Source organism: Ipomoea triloba, chromosome 15 (assembly GCF_003576645.1).
Source record: "Ipomoea triloba cultivar NCNSP0323 chromosome 15, ASM357664v1".
NCBI lineage: Eukaryota > Viridiplantae > Streptophyta > Magnoliopsida > Solanales > Convolvulaceae > Ipomoea > Ipomoea triloba.
Genome location: NC_044930.1, coordinates 25,925,539 through 25,941,719, shown reverse-complemented (window position 1 = coordinate 25,941,719; position 16,181 = coordinate 25,925,539). Strand labels below are relative to the sequence as shown.

The 16,181-nt window shown below is 34.1% G+C and overlaps 2 protein-coding genes across 3 annotated transcripts; both read left to right on the top strand.

The window, feature by feature from the left end:
• The first annotated feature begins 772 nt into the window (after positions 1-772).
• LOC116007605 (potassium channel KAT3-like) lies at positions 773-6,521 on the top strand. The gene is made up of 12 exons (XM_031248326.1): positions 773-1,005; positions 1,643-1,858; positions 1,990-2,209; positions 2,670-2,987; positions 3,105-3,341; positions 3,636-3,734; positions 3,814-3,846; positions 3,970-4,155; positions 4,239-4,319; positions 4,438-4,498; positions 4,980-5,129; positions 6,054-6,521. The coding sequence occupies exons 1-12, from the start codon at positions 800-802 to the stop codon at positions 6,155-6,157; spliced, it is 1,911 nt and encodes a 636-aa protein (XP_031104186.1). The 5' UTR covers positions 773-799; the 3' UTR covers positions 6,158-6,521.
• A 3,807-nt stretch (positions 6,522-10,328) lies between these two features.
• On the top strand, positions 10,329-16,111 carry LOC116007604 (potassium channel KAT3-like). 2 transcript variants are annotated; one of them, XM_031248325.1, is made up of 12 exons: positions 10,329-10,583; positions 12,004-12,219; positions 12,304-12,523; positions 13,189-13,506; positions 13,586-13,822; positions 14,394-14,492; positions 14,580-14,612; positions 14,731-14,916; positions 15,147-15,227; positions 15,375-15,435; positions 15,519-15,668; positions 15,789-16,111. In XM_031248325.1, the coding sequence occupies exons 1-12, from the start codon at positions 10,378-10,380 to the stop codon at positions 15,854-15,856; spliced, it is 1,875 nt and encodes a 624-aa protein (XP_031104185.1). In that variant the 5' UTR covers positions 10,329-10,377; the 3' UTR covers positions 15,857-16,111. The 2 variants fall into 2 exon arrangements, with proteins under 2 accessions (XP_031104185.1, XP_031104183.1); XM_031248323.1 differs by having other exon boundaries at positions 15,782-16,111.
• Positions 16,112-16,181: the final 70 nt, after the last annotated feature.

Sequence of the window (16,181 nt, the reverse complement as noted above, 5' to 3'; positions counted from 1 at the left end):
GATAAAAAAAATGCTTGACTAATAAGTATGAAATTTAGTCAAATTAATTTAGATCGAGTTTAATATATTCAATTAAAATATACACTAATTAAGGGGCCATTTGGTTTTTGTTTAGCGATAGATGGTACAAAATTGTATATCATACAATTTTTTTTTGGGATCAAATTGAAGGAGGAAACTCAAGAAGAGCGTTACTCAAAGCCTTTAAAAATAAGAACCCTCCAAATGATCATCAAATTAAAGGGGTCATGTTTAGTACGCGGTAGTTGGGGGATTGTTGGGTAGAGGTCAGTAAAGTCTCTAAGGGTCAAATCCAGCACACAGCCTGTCTCAAACAATGTGATGGTGGTCTATATGTAAGGAAATAGGTTGCGTCTTGGCTACCGTCTATAACTTTTGGCGTGAGTTGTAAACGCTTGATCCTTAAAGGGCTAAACTTCATTTCCCGAAAAGACGACCTTGCCTGAGTCAACTCGCCATCTTCCTTCGGGTCAATTTTCTTGTATCAGGATCCATTCTTAATATATCCATCAAGATCTTTATGTTTGACATTAACTAATCTTATAGTTATTGTTGCCCTGACCGACCAAAAACGAAAGTCTAAACTCTAAAACAATGAAATAATTAGTTATTTATAGTACATATTATATATCAATTAAACGATCACATACCATATAATATAAAATAATAATAATACATTATACATCACCCCATGTCTCCATGCTATATATTATTCATCACAGTGAACTCAGGCAACAAATGTACACGTAAAACCAATAAGAAATCTCCGTTGTGAAAGATGGCCTCATCGGAAGCACGATCGCCGGTGCCGTTGTCGGAGACGAGGTCTCCGATGCCGTTGCTGTACCGGCGGCGTTCCAGCGGCGAAATAAGAAACTTGGCCTCAGTTTCCAGCAGCCTGTTGCCGACTTTTGGTACTGTGATGGGTGAAGGATCTGTTCAGCTCAGAAGATTTGTCATTGCTCCATATGATCGTAGATACCGGTACGTATCAAACTCTTTTTATTATTATGGAATATTATTTTTTTTTTCCAAGAATTTATATATTTAGCATAGAGAAATAATCTAGAAAAACCAAAAGAAAACAAAAACCAGTAAATTTTTAGCTGAAATATTAATATTAAAAATTTTTCTCCAATAGTCACAAAATTTTTAGAACAAAAAATTCACCTAGTAAAAATTGAAAATTTATTTACAATTCAATTCTTTGTAATATTTAGTTTAGTATTAGTGTATATACTTTATATATTTAGAAGCTATATTAAAAATATTATTAAAGACAAAATTTTAAACATATAATTTGTGAGCTATTACACATGGTCAGTTTAGTAGTGGTTGCAGTTTTTCTTATCCCTTAAAAAAAAAGAGGTACCTTATTATCTTTGTGGGCTGTTAGAAAAGTTAGTGAACGTACATATATTATATATCAATTTTTAATTTCTAACCGAAAAATATAATAAATTGATTCAAATTTAATTCAATTTTAACTTTTTTTTAGTGCTACTGACTCTATTACAATGTATTACAATATTGTCCATACTTCATACATATTTTTTTAGCCATAGAAATGCCATTGAACTACAAGCTACTCGACAATTCAATTTTAACATTAATATTGCAGGGTGTGGCAATTATTTCTTGTGGTCTTAGTGGTATATTCGGCATGGTCATCCCCTTTCGAGCTAGCATTTAGAAAGGTGGCAACTGGGTCTCTTCAGCCGGTTGACTTGGTGGTGGATGCTTTTTTTGGTATTGATATTATCCTCACTTTCTTTGTGGCTTACTTGGACAAATCTACCTATTTGCTTGTGGATGATCATAAGAAAATTGCTTTCAGGTATCACTCCTTCACTTCTCAATCTTATATTTTGAAACTTATATTAGTATAAAGTACAAATTCAATTAACATATCATGCATAGTATAACTTTTTATATGATTATGAAAGATATATTTTGTGTTGGTTGAAGGTATGTTACATATCTTGGCTTTCCAATGGATATAGCTTCAACTATTCCCTTCCAAACCATATACCAAGTAATCACCGGCAAAGCGCACCGTGGTGTTGTGTTTGGCTTTCTCAACTTGCTCCGACTATGGCGGCTCCGCCGTGTCAGTGCTTTCTTCTCTCGACTTGAGAAGGACACTCGTATAAGCTACTTCTGGACAAGGACTTTCAAGCTAATATGTGTATGTACCTCAAAACTTGTTCTTTCTTTTTTTGTGAAACTAATACGGATTCTGTTCGATCGAGTAGCACTTATAGAGCCTAACTCTACTCGGGGACCCAAAGTGGGCATGCTTTATTTTGATGATGGTCATGTTTGGTAAAAATAATTAGCCTATCAGTCAATTTTGACTTGTTTGACTTGGTTAAACAACCAATATAAGTGTTTGGTTAATTAGATTTTTTTTTTGTAACAGCTTAGTGCTCCAAATAACTAAAATTCAAAAAGCTACTCAAAGAAGCTTTTTCGATTAGCTTTTTGAGAAAATCATTTTGCATATAATCAGCTATCAACTAATAACTAATTACCAAACATCTTTCTACAATCAGTCAATACTATCAACTAATCAAATTCACTAATCCAAATCAGCTAACAACTATCAGCTATTTACCAAACACCTTATCTGTTTTGATCCATCGCAGGTGACTTTATTCGTGGTCCACTCTGCCGGATGCTTCTACTTCTGGCTTGACACTCACTACCATGATTCAGACAGGACATGGATAGGATCTAAGGTTCCAGATTTTAAGGATAGAAGTTTATGGCTTGGTTACACTTACTCTACCTACTGGTCCATTGTCACTCTAGCAACAGTTGGCTATGGAGATTTGTATGCAGTGAACACTGGAGAGAAGATCTTCACCATCTTCTACATGCTCTTCAACATTGGCCTCACAGCTTACTTGATTGGAACCATGACTAATCTCATTGTCCACAGTGCAGTTAGAACTTTCACCATGGTATTTATCCTTTTTCCCAACAATTAAGGTTGCAGAAGTCCTAATAAGTACATATTTCAATTTGGTATTAGAGTCAGACGTATCTGAAAGGTTATAATGGTTGGTTTTGGTGTGCAGAGAGATGCGATCAATAATACATTGCGATACGCGAGGAAGAATCGACTTCCAGAAGGGCTGAAAGAGCAAATGCTGGCTCATGTGACACTGAAATTTAAGACAGCAGAGTTACAGCAACAAGTGCTGGAAGACCTGCCCAAGGCTATAAGATCTGCCATTGCTCAGCACCTGTTTTGTTCCACTCTTGAAAACACTTACCTCTTCAAGGATGTTTCTGAGGACTTCATCCTTCAATTGGTAACATCTTTCTTTCATCTTTATGAAAATCCATTTCTTGTTTTAGTGACGAGGAAAACCCACAGTCATTACCTGAGTGTGTGTACTGGATAAACTGAGGCAAACCAGTTTAGGTTACCCATAGCTGATCAGCTCAAACGAAAAAGGCCAATAGGCTGCTCCCACTAAGCCAACAGCCCGACCAACTTGGCTGCAGTTGCCCCTAGAAATCGATTTCTTGATCTCCAAACTAGGGATGTTAACAAAATATGGTAGTGACCTGTGTTTCTTTACATATGGTTATTACAAATACAGGTATGTGAACTAAAAGCAGAATACTTTCCACCCAAAGTTGACATCATTATCCAGAATGAAATACCAACAGATTTCTATGTCATTGTATCTGGTGAAGTGGTTAGTATTGCTGCAATTAATCTTCTCCTTTGGCTCCCTTTCTTTCTGCATCGTAGTAAACAACCTTGTACAACTGCAGGATGCTTTAGCATACATAAATGGCACAGAACAGGTTAGTGGTTACAGTTTGGATTGGATATTATATACAATAACAAGAACTGAAACAATTGAAATAAGAGAAAAGTGAGGCTGATCATATGTCTTCTCTTCTTCCATTGATTATGTAAACATACAGTTCCTGTCAAAATTGAAATCTACAGAAATGGCTGGGGAAGTGGGTGTGATCTTTAATATCCCACAGCCATTCACAGTAAGAAGCAGGAGGCTTTCTCAGGTCATCCGTATCAGTCATCACCATTTCAAGCAATTGCTTCAGCCCCTTACTGAAGATGGCAAGAAAATTCTTTCCAATTTCTGTCAGGTTAATTAAACTCTGACAAGATTAATTTTCTTTTAGCGTATTTAAAACTCACCATCCTGACAGAGAGTTTTATGCATTCTCAGCATTTGAAGGGGCTGAAAAAGGAGGAATTGGATGAGATACCAATTGTAAAAGATTTGCTGGGCGACCCGAACGAAAATGAGGTAAAATATAATGTTCACCTGTACAGCCATCAAGTGACAATGTTAATCATCTGACACAAAACAACTACATTAAAGATAGCTTTTGCTTCCTAAGATGTTTTTTGTTTTGTCTCTGCAGGTTAGTGCAGAAGAAGGTGCGGGACATGCAAGCAATGAAGGACAAAACCAACAACAAAACAGTGAGCTCACAGCTAGCTAGCCATGATAGATAGGAGAAGTTCCCATTTGTCATTTGATGCCTCCTCCCTTTGCCTAAGCACCGATTAATCGCCACTTAGGCGCTAAGCGCCGACAGACTAGGTTAGGTGCTGACCGGCCTAGGCATCCTAGGCACTGACTAGACCGCCTAGTGGGCCGATTAGCTATATATTGTTCTTTTTTTTAATGGGTTATTTCACTCAAAACAATATTGTTTTGAGCGAAATAATCCTAAATTGTTTAAACTATGTTTGTTTGGTTAATATTTAATATTTTAGTATTAACTATTAAAGCATTAAATAATTTATATTTATTAGTTTTTAAAAAATAAAAAAATACACAGGCACCTAGGCCTTGATTAATCGCCGCCTAGGCGCTACCCTAACGCTCGAGGAGCGCTTATCGATTTTTTCAACCAAGCTCCTCCCATGTTCTACCATTAATCTTCTTGATAACTTGCAGGAAACAACACAACATTTGCATCAACAGGAACGTTTCTAACACGAGTGATAATACATGGGCATCATCCAAATGATGATGAACTAAAAGATGAAAGTAGAGGCAAGCTAATCCACCTTCCTAATTCCATTGAAGAGCTTTTGAGTATTGCAGGTAACAAATCCTATCCTCTTTAATTTACTGAAGAAAAATTAAAGGTGATTTAATAATGCAATGAAGCATTATATATATATATATATAGGGAAAATTGCACTTTTTCCCCCTATGTTATGTGCATATAGCACTTTTCCCCCCTAAGTTATTAAAGTGGCACTTTTCCCCCTGAAATGTTAAATTGTCATTGTTACCCTTAAAAATAATTATTTCATTTATTTTTCTTCTCCAACAAATTATTATTTATATGTATGGATGATCACGATTCGGTTCGAACCTAATCAAACACTGTAGCAATCATATCGAAATAGTATGGACGGTTCTGGTTACGACTCAGAACCGAAAATTTTAAAATTAAATAACTGTTGAACTGTTAACCGGAACTTAACTACAGTCATATATAGTGAAAATAATCAAACACTTATTTTGATAAATCGGTACGGTTCGGTTCCAATTTCGATTTTAAACCGCCAATCAAAACTTATGTATTTATTTACTACGTATTTATTTTTATAATTTTATTTCTTATTTAAAAATAGTCTAAATTTAACAATTATTTTATTTTATTTTTTCGGTTCTGAATCGTAACCGTAACCGTCTATACTATTTAAGTTCAATTGCTACAGTGTTCGATTAGGTTCGTATCGAACCGTGATCTTCCATACATATTAGTAACAATTGATTGGAGAATAAAAATAAATGAAATAGTTATTTTAAGGACAAAAATGTCAATTTAACATTACAAGGGAGAAAACAACCACTTTTAAAATAACTGAGGGGAGGGAGAAAACTGCCACTTTAATAACACAGGGGGAAAGTGCTATAAGCATATAACATCGGGGGAAAAAGTGTCATTTTCCATATATATATATATATATATATATGCAAGTGTTGAATCCTAATCTTTGTGTGAATTGAATGCAGAGAATAGGTTTGGGAAGAGAGGAAGTAAAGTTTTGACGGGTAATGGCTCTGAGGTGGAAGATATTGGTGCTATACGTGAAAATGATCATTTGTATATTTGTTGACTACATTTACAGTTTGCAAAACCCATCTTACAGTATTACCAGTTTCAGCATCAAATCACCACATTCATCAGAGTCGAAGCAAATATAAGAAATATTTTCATGGTGACGTATATAGTACAAAAATGGGGAACAACAATTTGAAAAATATAAGGAAATGAATATATGTAAATATACAAGTTTGACTCTGGCTGGAGTGACATGTTGGTCTTTTTAGTTTGAATCGATCAACTATGGACAATTTAGGTTTGTCTCATTGGGATCTTTTATTGACTAGGGGTTATAAGACGGGGTTTATGTGTACACCTTCAGGTATTGTCTATGACTTTCCCTAGTTACTAAAAATAATTTTGAACTCGTTACTATACAATAACCATGCTCTACTAACATTAGTCATCCATGTGGGAGTGTTAACCGAGACACCGCATGCCACTAGACCACAAGGTCTTTGGCTATTAAGTATTTGTTCTTTGTGTTTCTTTTGCACGTAATTTTTTTTTTTCCAATTTTATCTTTTGACATTTATTATAACATTAGTCTTTAACTGAAATTAAAAATTAATTAGTGATATAAGTGACATAAAATGCTTTTATTTGAAGTTCTTTTTTGTATTGTATATTTATAATTTTTTAATTATCAAGTTTACCATCGATATTTTTTCTTTTGTCAATTCTACCTTCACTATGTAAAATATAAGCACACGTATAAATGTGTGTAGTTTCTATAAATATAGTTTAATTTAATAATATTTTTTAATTGATGACTAATGCATGTGTATCTATTTTCATATGATTTTCTTATTTGAAAATTTAATTTCTATTTATTTTAATTTCTTTTTTAATTAAAATTTCACCTTTTTTTAGGTCAAAGAGTTTAGTTTTTCATTTGTATCTTATTTGATATGAAATATATGCATCATTGACTTATTGTCAACAAAATATTTCTATTTCATTTATTATGGTATTGATATTAAAATCTAATTATAACATAAGAAATTATAAGAAAAACTAATTACAATTGCTAAAAGCTAATTTTTTTTTTGAAACACAATACCTACTATGTCCAATGCATTTTTTTTTAAAAAATTATGCTAGATAATAATTCTTCTTATCATATAAAAATTAAAATTCTATATTATAATGTTTATAATATAGAATTTTGTAAAAAAAATTATTTGTGTCGAGGATGAGAAATAATAGGCTTACAAAATGGTATGGAGGAATATAACGAATTGGAATACTTGCGCTCACATATATAATTAACTCATATAAAATTACTTTTGTATGATATGTTAACGTGTCATCCATATTAGCATAAATTAACAAATAAAAAAAATATGATACTTATATAATATATCAAGAATAACTAAAACTCCAAATACTGAATAATCAAATCAAAAGATTAAAAACTCAATTACATATATGTTTGATTTATTATATATATATAGTCATCAAATTTGCTCTTGGTGCAGTGCCATCTCAACTGTTGATCATTGACTTGGATAGAGCATTGTAATTAACAAACAACAATAATGCAACCTTTCAGTCATCTTAGCTTTAACAATTCCCAGTTGCACATTTGCTTATGTTAGCATGATTTCTAAGTCAAATTATATATATATATATATATATATATATATATAATTTTTTTTTTGAGTACTATTGACTATGTTACAATGTAGTATCTGTTCATAACTATTTTCTCAACCAAATGAAGTACAAAAGTCAATATCGCTTCCATTGAGGCTCGGACCCACCCCTCCCATGTGGGGGTGCAACCGGGTGTCAAATTATATATATATGAGAAAATTAATAACCAATTTTAGTCATCCATCTAGAAAAATCTAACGAATATAATGCAATTTGAGGGGAAAAAATTAAACCTGATGGTATTCTTAACTCTCTTCAACTTTAGTGCTTTCTAATGCTGAAGTGCGTCTCTTAGCTTTTTTATTTTTTATTTTTTATTTATTATTTTATTTTTAATTCTTAATACAACCACCGGCTGTACTCATCCAAGGACAACCACGACTGTAAAAAAAAATGATGGCCATGGCTATCTGGCCGCCACGGTTGCCCTTAAAGACGACTTTTAGAACATCCATGGCTACTGGATAGCCCCAAGCATCGTTTTTGACAGTCGTGGCTGTCGTCGAACAGCCATGGCTATCCTTGAATGAGTACAGCTCTGTCTACCATCGATGGCTATATGAAGAATTAAAATAAATAAATAAATAAATTAATAATAATAATAATAATAATAATAATAATAATAATAATAATAAAAGACATAGGAAAAATTAAAAAAAGAGACACATGTCAGCATTAGAAAGTACTAACGTGCCAAACAAGGAATTTTGGACTTAATTGAACTTTTTAACCGGTTTAGGAGATTTAATTGAACAACGGGCCTGAAAAAGCTTGAGTCGTGTACGTCGACACTAGCTAGAAGAGCTTCAAAAACCTATCAATGTCAAATGTGATGATAAACGCTATTTAATCCTTCATCTCTTTGCGTTGACCCAAAACCTATAAACGTCATTATAAATGCTATTTAATCCTTCATCCCTTGCGTTGACCCTTCTCTAAACCAGAACCGGGGGATAAATGCTATTGAATCCTTCATTTCCTTGCGTTGAACTAGTATCGGGGGATGATGAGAGGAAAAGGGGATCAAAATGTCCCATTGATAAAGTGAGGGTTTTTTTTTTTTTTTTTTTGAATACTATTGACCCTGTTACATGTAGTATCTGTCCATATATTTTCTCAACCTACTGAAGCCCAACAAAGTCAACATTGCCCCTACTGAGGCTCGAACCCATGACCTCCCACTTGGGAGAATCACTTCATGCCGCACCACAAGGTCTTTGGCAAAGTGAGGGCTTTCTATTATTCTTCCTTTTTTTTTTTTTAATTATAATTTTTAAAGAAATAAGTCTCACGGCCCCTTTCTCATAAGGAAGGTAAGAAAGTAGAGGGTATGGAATTGGATTGAATGAGAAGGATACGATCGATTGGGTTCAGTTAAGGTAAGCTAAAGGGTTAAAGCCTAATATAATTCCTATCGAGCTTAATTAATTGCATCTTAGTATGCAAAGTCTTTAGCAAGAAAAGGGGAATCTCGAGAGAAAATGAGTTTTCGTTCTCTTAGAGGCGATGTCAGTCTAACTATAATATCTCAAGATAAATGTTATTTAATCCTTCATCTCTTATATAAGCTTTGTTGAGTATCCTATTTTTTGCTCTCAAAAACCTCTGCTCATCTTCCTCCTCTAAATTGCCTTGTTCAAAGCTGTGTTTTAGATCACCGGGTTTATTCATTTAATTTGAGTGCTCAAATATTAAACCGTAACTTGTTTTATCTTAGGAAACCTAGACTACAACGCTCATAGCACATTGGTAGGTAGCAAATTAAATAAAGGTTTAAAGATGTGTGTATCACAACTCACAAGCTAGACTCAAGCTAACCATCTCCTTTCTCCTTTCATTTTTGTGCTTTTTAAATTTTTAAAAAATAATATTTTTGTAGTATTATTTCATAACACACCATACCTTTCCATCATCGTTTCTCATATATCTTTAAATATTTTATCATATCGCATACCTTTCTTTCGTTTATTAAATCCTTTGAACTAAACGCTATCTAAGTTTGTGTTAGGCTTGGTAGGCTGGTAGCTTGAAAATATAATAACTCAAATATAATAACAAAATAAAATATTAATTTACCGTCATTTTAGGATCGCTAGCTACTAGCTAGTAAGTCAACCAATCAATAATGCATATATGGTAGCTTGAAAAATGTATTATCTTTGAAATTAACTAATTTTATAGCTTGTTTCACTCACCAACCAAAAATAAAGTTATTATTAACATCATCTTAGTCAAATCAATGTATATAATTTTTCTGTTTTTCAAAAAAAAAATGTATATAATTTTTCTAGTGTAATTTACCTTTTATGTGATTTGCAGGTTATTGCATATGAGTGTGATTTATTCAGTATATATTCTCTAATAATAATTGCGAGTTTTTCTCATTACCTAAAAATAATTATATATTTATAATATGTTTTTAATAATAATAATAATAATAATAATAACCCCGCATGTCAATGTCCTCATGCTATATATTATTCATTATTTCATCGTCCCAATGAACTCAGACAACAAATGTAAATTACTAAATTGTAAACGGAAAATTAAGGCAAGAAGTCTCCGTTTTGGAAGATGGGCTCATCGGAAGCACGATCGCCGGTGCCGTTGTCGGAGGCGAGGTCTCCGATGCCGTTGCTGTACCGGCGACGTTCCAGCGGCGAAATAAGAAACTTGGCCTCAGTTTCCAGCAGCCTCTTGCCGGCTTTTGGTACGGTGATGGGGGAAGGATCTGTTCAGCTCAGAGGATTTGTCATTGCTCCATATGATCGTAGATACAGGTACCTTCAAATTCTTTTTATTTTATTTCTTTTTTCAAGAATTTTAATTAGCATAAAGAAATCTAAAAAAGCAGTAATTTTCAGCTGAAATATTGATATTTATTGTAAAAATTTTGCTTACTAAAAATATTAAATAGCGAGATAATCTTTAAAAAATAGCGAGATAATCTTTAAAGGAGCAGCATTTATTAGTAGTTGATTAGAAAACATCATTAATATAATTTTCCCTCACGTTAATGACAACGCTAAATAAGAATTATAAGATGTCCGATTACGAGTGTGATAAATATTTTTTTTTTATTGTATTAATCAATTTTGGACCTACAGTATATTTGACTATGTAATTAGAGTTAATTTTATTCTTTGTTCTAAATTTATGGGTGACTGTCAACTTTTAGTCATTTTTTTTAAAAATATCTTGACCTCATCCTTTGGTCTTATTATATTAAAATATAATTAAATATAAAGACATTTCAATTTTTAATAATACAAAGTGGATTGACCCGCTATATTTTTATTTTTATTTATTTTTTGAAAAATTCATAATTGAATACCTAAATGCTCTTGTATTTTATAGAATTTAAACGATTTTGTTGATGGAAGATCAACAATGATCATACCATAATAATACTAAAACCAAAGAGAACGATCTGAAAAAAAAAGATTAAAAATATATTGTCACCTATAAATCTAGGACCCAAAATAAAATTAACTCATGTAATTATTTCTAGTAGGAGTGTACGTAATTATTTCTAGTAGGATTGGCTTTTGTCCATTTGAAAGCCAAGTAGATGATAACAATAACAACAATACTACATCTACTCCCATCTTAGAGCATCTTCAATAGAAAAAAATAAAAAGCAAAACATAGAAGAAAAACAAAACTTGAAAAAAAAGGGTGTCAGATTAACGTGCCTAATATGCATAACGCGCACCAGGGAGCAACTTCAATAAAAGCAATGGTGCCCACAAATATGACAAAATCCAAGATTTCCTTATTGGAGATGTTCACAAATGTGACAAAAACCAATGTTTCCTTACAAAGATCAAAATTATTCTCTCTCTTCTACCTAACCTTTCAACCTGTAAAATCCAAGCAAAACCCCCCTTTTCAAGATGCCCATACTCCATTCTCTACTTCCAATGAAGTATCCTACGATGATTGTTTGAAAAAATAAAATATATACATGTGGCGGGAGTAATATTCATTAAGAGTACATTTAGTATTTTCATAACAATAATTTTTTTTAAAAAAAAGTCATACCAAGAACCCATTCTTTCAGATCAATTGATTTTTTTAAATAAATTAAAATTATAAAAAAAAACCCCACCCTCCTCCCATCATGGTATCTGACCGGAGGGTTTTTATTTTTAATTGATTTGATTTATAATCAATTTTAACATTATATTAATATTGTAGGATGTGGCAAGTATTTCTAGTGATCTTAGTGGTGTACTCGGCTTGGTCATCCCCATTCGAGCTGGCATTTAGAAAGGTGGCAACGGGGTCTCTTCAACCCGTTGACTTGGTGGTGGATGCTTTCTTTGGCATTGATATTATCCTCACTTTCTTTGTAGCTTACTTGGACAAATCTACCTATTTGCTTGTGGATGACCACAAGAAAATTGCTTTGAGGTACCAATTAGCATATCATATATGCATAATATAACTTGTACATTTTTATATGATATTGAAAGAAATATTTGGTGTTGGTTAAAGGTATGTCACACATCTTGGTTTCCCAATGGATATAGCTTCAACTCTGCCCTTCCAAACCATATACCACGTAATCACCGGCAAAGCGCACCGTGGTGTGGTGTTCGGCTTTCTCAACTTGCTTCGGCTATGGCGGCTCCGCCGCGTCAGTGCCTTCTTCTCCCGGTTAGAGAAGGACACTCGATTCAGCTATTTCTGGACTAGAACCTTCAAGCTAATATGTGTATGTGCAATCTTACTTATAGTTTAAATTACTTTTAGGGTGTGTTTGGTAACCCGGAAAATGATTTCCGGAAATCATTTTCCGGGCTTTTGGTGTTTGGCAATGTCCGGAAAATGTGGTCAACGGAAAATGATTTCCGTTGATCACGGAAAATCACCCCTTTTTTCGGGAAAACAACTTCCGGACAAAAAGTCCGGAAGTCATTTTCCGGAAATGGAAAATCACTCCGACGTTGGCACGGTGCGAGGGACGGCCGCCAGTGACATTCAATTCTCAAATGCAATGCTAGCTCTATTCAGTTGATGTGTATTTATATGGTTTTTGTATATATGAAATATATGCAATGTATCTATATGTTTTTTATATGCTCTTTTCCTTCTTTTTCTAATAAATATTATTATGTTATATATTTTAATATTTTAAATACAATAATAAAACTATATAATTATTCAATTTTACTCATTTTTCACTCATTTTCCGAAAAATGAACCAAACACACAAAGACAGTTTTCCAAGATGCAACCAAACACAGAAAATGAAATTGTTTTCCGGAAAATGACTCATTTTCCAGAAAACATTTTCCAGAAATCATTTTCCGGCTTTCAAAACACACCCTTAGTTAAAACGAAACATATTGTATTGAATGAACTTTTAACGGATTATAGGTGACTTTATTCGCGGTCCACTCGGCGGGCTGCTTCTACTTCTGGCTTGCAACTCACTACCATGATTCAGACAGGACATGGATAGGATCTAAGGTTCCAGATTTTAAGGATAGAAGTTTATGGCTTGGTTACACTTACTCTACCTATTGGTCCATTGTCACTCTAGCTACAGTTGGCTATGGAGATTTGTATGCAGTGAATACTGGAGAGAAGATCTTTACCATCTTCTACATGCTCTTCAACATTGGCCTCACAGCTTACTTGATTGGAAACATGACTAACCTTATTGTCCACAGTGCAGCTCGAACATTTTCCATGGTACTTATCCTTATTCTTCCCAACAATTAAGGTTGCTTAGCCTTTTTGCATACTTCAATGGTTGGGTTTTTGTGTGCAGAGAGATGCGATCAATAATACGCTGCGATATGCGAGCAAGAATCGACTTCCAGAAGGGTTGAAAGAGCAAATGGTGGCTCATGTGACACTGAAATTTAAGACAGCAGAGTTGCAGCAACAAGTGCTGGAAGATCTGCCCAAGGCTATAAGATCTGCCATTGCTCAGCACCTGTTTTGTTCAACTATTGAGAACACATACCTATTCAAGGGTGTTTCTGAGGACTTCATCCTTCAGTTGGTAACATGTTTCTTTCCATCTTCAATTCATCACACAAGCATTCATGGAAATCCATTTCTTTTTTTGAGTTATGAGGAAATCTGCAGTTATTATTTGAGGGTGTGCACTCGTAAATCTCAGTAGAGAAATCAGCCTAAGTTGCCTATAACTGATCCATTCAAACCAAGAAAGTCAATAGGCTGCTTTTACTAGGATGGGAATCAAACTTATAACATTGTGGTTACCAAACCAACAAACTGATTAATTTGGCTGGAGTTGCCTTGGAAATCCATTTCTTTTTCAAGTTATGAGGAAACCTGCAGTCACTATCTAAGGGTGTGCAGTGCCTAAATCTCAGTAGATAAACTAGTCTAAGTTGTGTATAGCTGATCGGTTTAAACCAAGAAAGCCAATAGGCTGCTCCCGCTGGGAGTCAAACTTATAACATTGTACATTGTTACCAAGTCAACAATCTGACCAACTTGGCTGGAGTTGCCCTTGAAATCCATTTCTTGATTTGCAAACTAGAGAATAGAGATGTTAGCAAAATATGGTTGTGACCTGTGTTTCTTTATTTATGGTTAATACACAGGTATGTGAACTAAAAGCAGAATACTTTCCACCCAAAGTTGACATCATTATCCAGAATGAAATACCAACAGATTTCTATGTCATTGTATCTGGTGAAGTGGTTAGTACTATTGCTGCAATTAATCTTCTCCTTTGGCTCCCTTTCGTTCTGCATCGTAGTAAATTAAACAACCTTTTACAACTGCAGGATGTTTTAGCATACATAAATGGGACAGAACAGGTTAGTAGTTACAATACAATAACCAGAACTGAAACAATTGAAAGAAGATCAGAGCTAGCAAACTATATGATATGATCTTCTGATCTGATCTGATCTTATCTGCAATTGGTGTAAACAGTTCCTGTCAAAACTGGGAGCTACACAAATGGCTGGGGAAGTGGGTGTGATCTTTAATATCCCACAGCCATTCACAGTGAGAAGCAAGAGGCTTTCTCAGGTCATCCGTATCAGTCATCACCATTTCAAGCAATTGCTGCAGCCCCTTACTGAAGATGGCAAGAAAATTCTTTCCAATTTTTCTCAGGTAAATTAAACTCCACTCCTGCGTATTCAATTCTGTTAGGATCAAGCGTTTACCACTATCCCAAAAGTTATGGCTAACAGTAAAGACACAACTTTATTTCCTTATACCTGCATAACAGCCAGCGCCCCATTTCAAAAGGCAGGGTGCTGGATTTGTCCCTTCAGACCTCTGCCCAACAAATTTTCTTTTAGCAACTTACCGTCCTGACAAAAAGTTTTATCCATTCTCAGCATTTGAAGGGACTTAAAAAGGAGGAATTGGATGAGATACCTATTGTAGCAGACTTGCTCGGTGACCCGAACGAAAACGAGGTAAAATTAATGTTCACCTGCACAAGAGTGTATATGTACAGCCATTACACAAACATGCAACCAAAATCATCAGACACAACAACTACAGTAAAGACAACATATACTTTAATTTCCTAAGATGTTTTTTTTTTTTTTTTTAATGTGCAGGTTAGTGCAGAAGCTGAGGGAGCAGAAAGCAATAATGGAGGACAGAACCAACAAGAAAACAGTAAGCTCACAGCTAGCCATGATGAAGAAGTTCCAATTTGATGTCTTCTATGTTCTACCATTAATCTTCTTGATAACTTGCAGGAAACCACACAACATTTGCATCATCAGGAACGGTTTTGACACGAGTGATTATACACGGGCATCATCCAGATGATGATGAACTAAAAGATGGAAGTAGAGGCAAGCTAATCCACCTTCCTAATTCAATTGAAGAGCTTTTGAGTATAGCAGGTAATTAATAAGTCCTTATTAACTGAAGAAAAAGGTTATTATTCTAATAATGCAATGAAACATTGTATCAATGGAAGTGTCAAATCTCATTCTTTAATTTGTGTTGAATGCAGAAAACAGGTTTGGAAAGAGAGGAAGTAAAGTTTTTATGGGTAATGGCTCTGAGGTTGAAGATATTGGTGCTTTAAGAGAAAATGATCATTTGTATATTTGTTGACTACTGTTACAGTTGGTAAAAACCATATTACAGTATTACCAGTTTCAGGCTTTCAGCATCAATTCGCCCAAAAAAAAAATGTTGGAATGAGGCGAATTTTGAATGACTAGAAAACCTGCGGCCACTGTCATATCCAAGGGCATAGCATAATTGGCTAATTACTCAACCTTGAAGTGCTCAAATTAAATGATTTTTCTTTTGTAGCTTAGAGTGGGAGATAACAAAATGAGATTTTCAGGGATTAAAGGTACTCCTTGTTGAGCGATTGGATCTCAAATATTGAAATGCAATGATGA

What these genes read in the sequence shown, in the direction of transcription:
- LOC116007605 (XM_031248326.1), top strand. Translation starts at nt 800, where the DNA reads ATGGCCTCATCGGAAGCACGATCGCCGGTGCCGTTGTCGGAGACGAGG. An exon ending in GCGACCCGAACGAAAATGAG is followed by an intron (nt 4,320 to 4,437) that starts GTAAAATATAAT and finishes TTGTCTCTGCAG; the next exon opens with GTTAGTGCAGAAGAAGGTGC. An exon ending in AGAGCTTTTGAGTATTGCAG is followed by an intron (nt 5,130 to 6,053) that starts GTAACAAATCCT and finishes AATTGAATGCAG; the next exon opens with AGAATAGGTTTGGGAAGAGA.
- LOC116007604 (XM_031248323.1), top strand. Translation starts at nt 10,378, where the DNA reads ATGGGCTCATCGGAAGCACGATCGCCGGTGCCGTTGTCGGAGGCGAGG. An exon ending in CACAAGAAAATTGCTTTGAG is followed by an intron (nt 12,220 to 12,303) that starts GTACCAATTAGC and finishes TGTTGGTTAAAG; the next exon opens with GTATGTCACACATCTTGGTT. An exon ending in GAACCTTCAAGCTAATATGT is followed by an intron (nt 12,524 to 13,188) that starts GTATGTGCAATC and finishes AACGGATTATAG; the next exon opens with GTGACTTTATTCGCGGTCCA.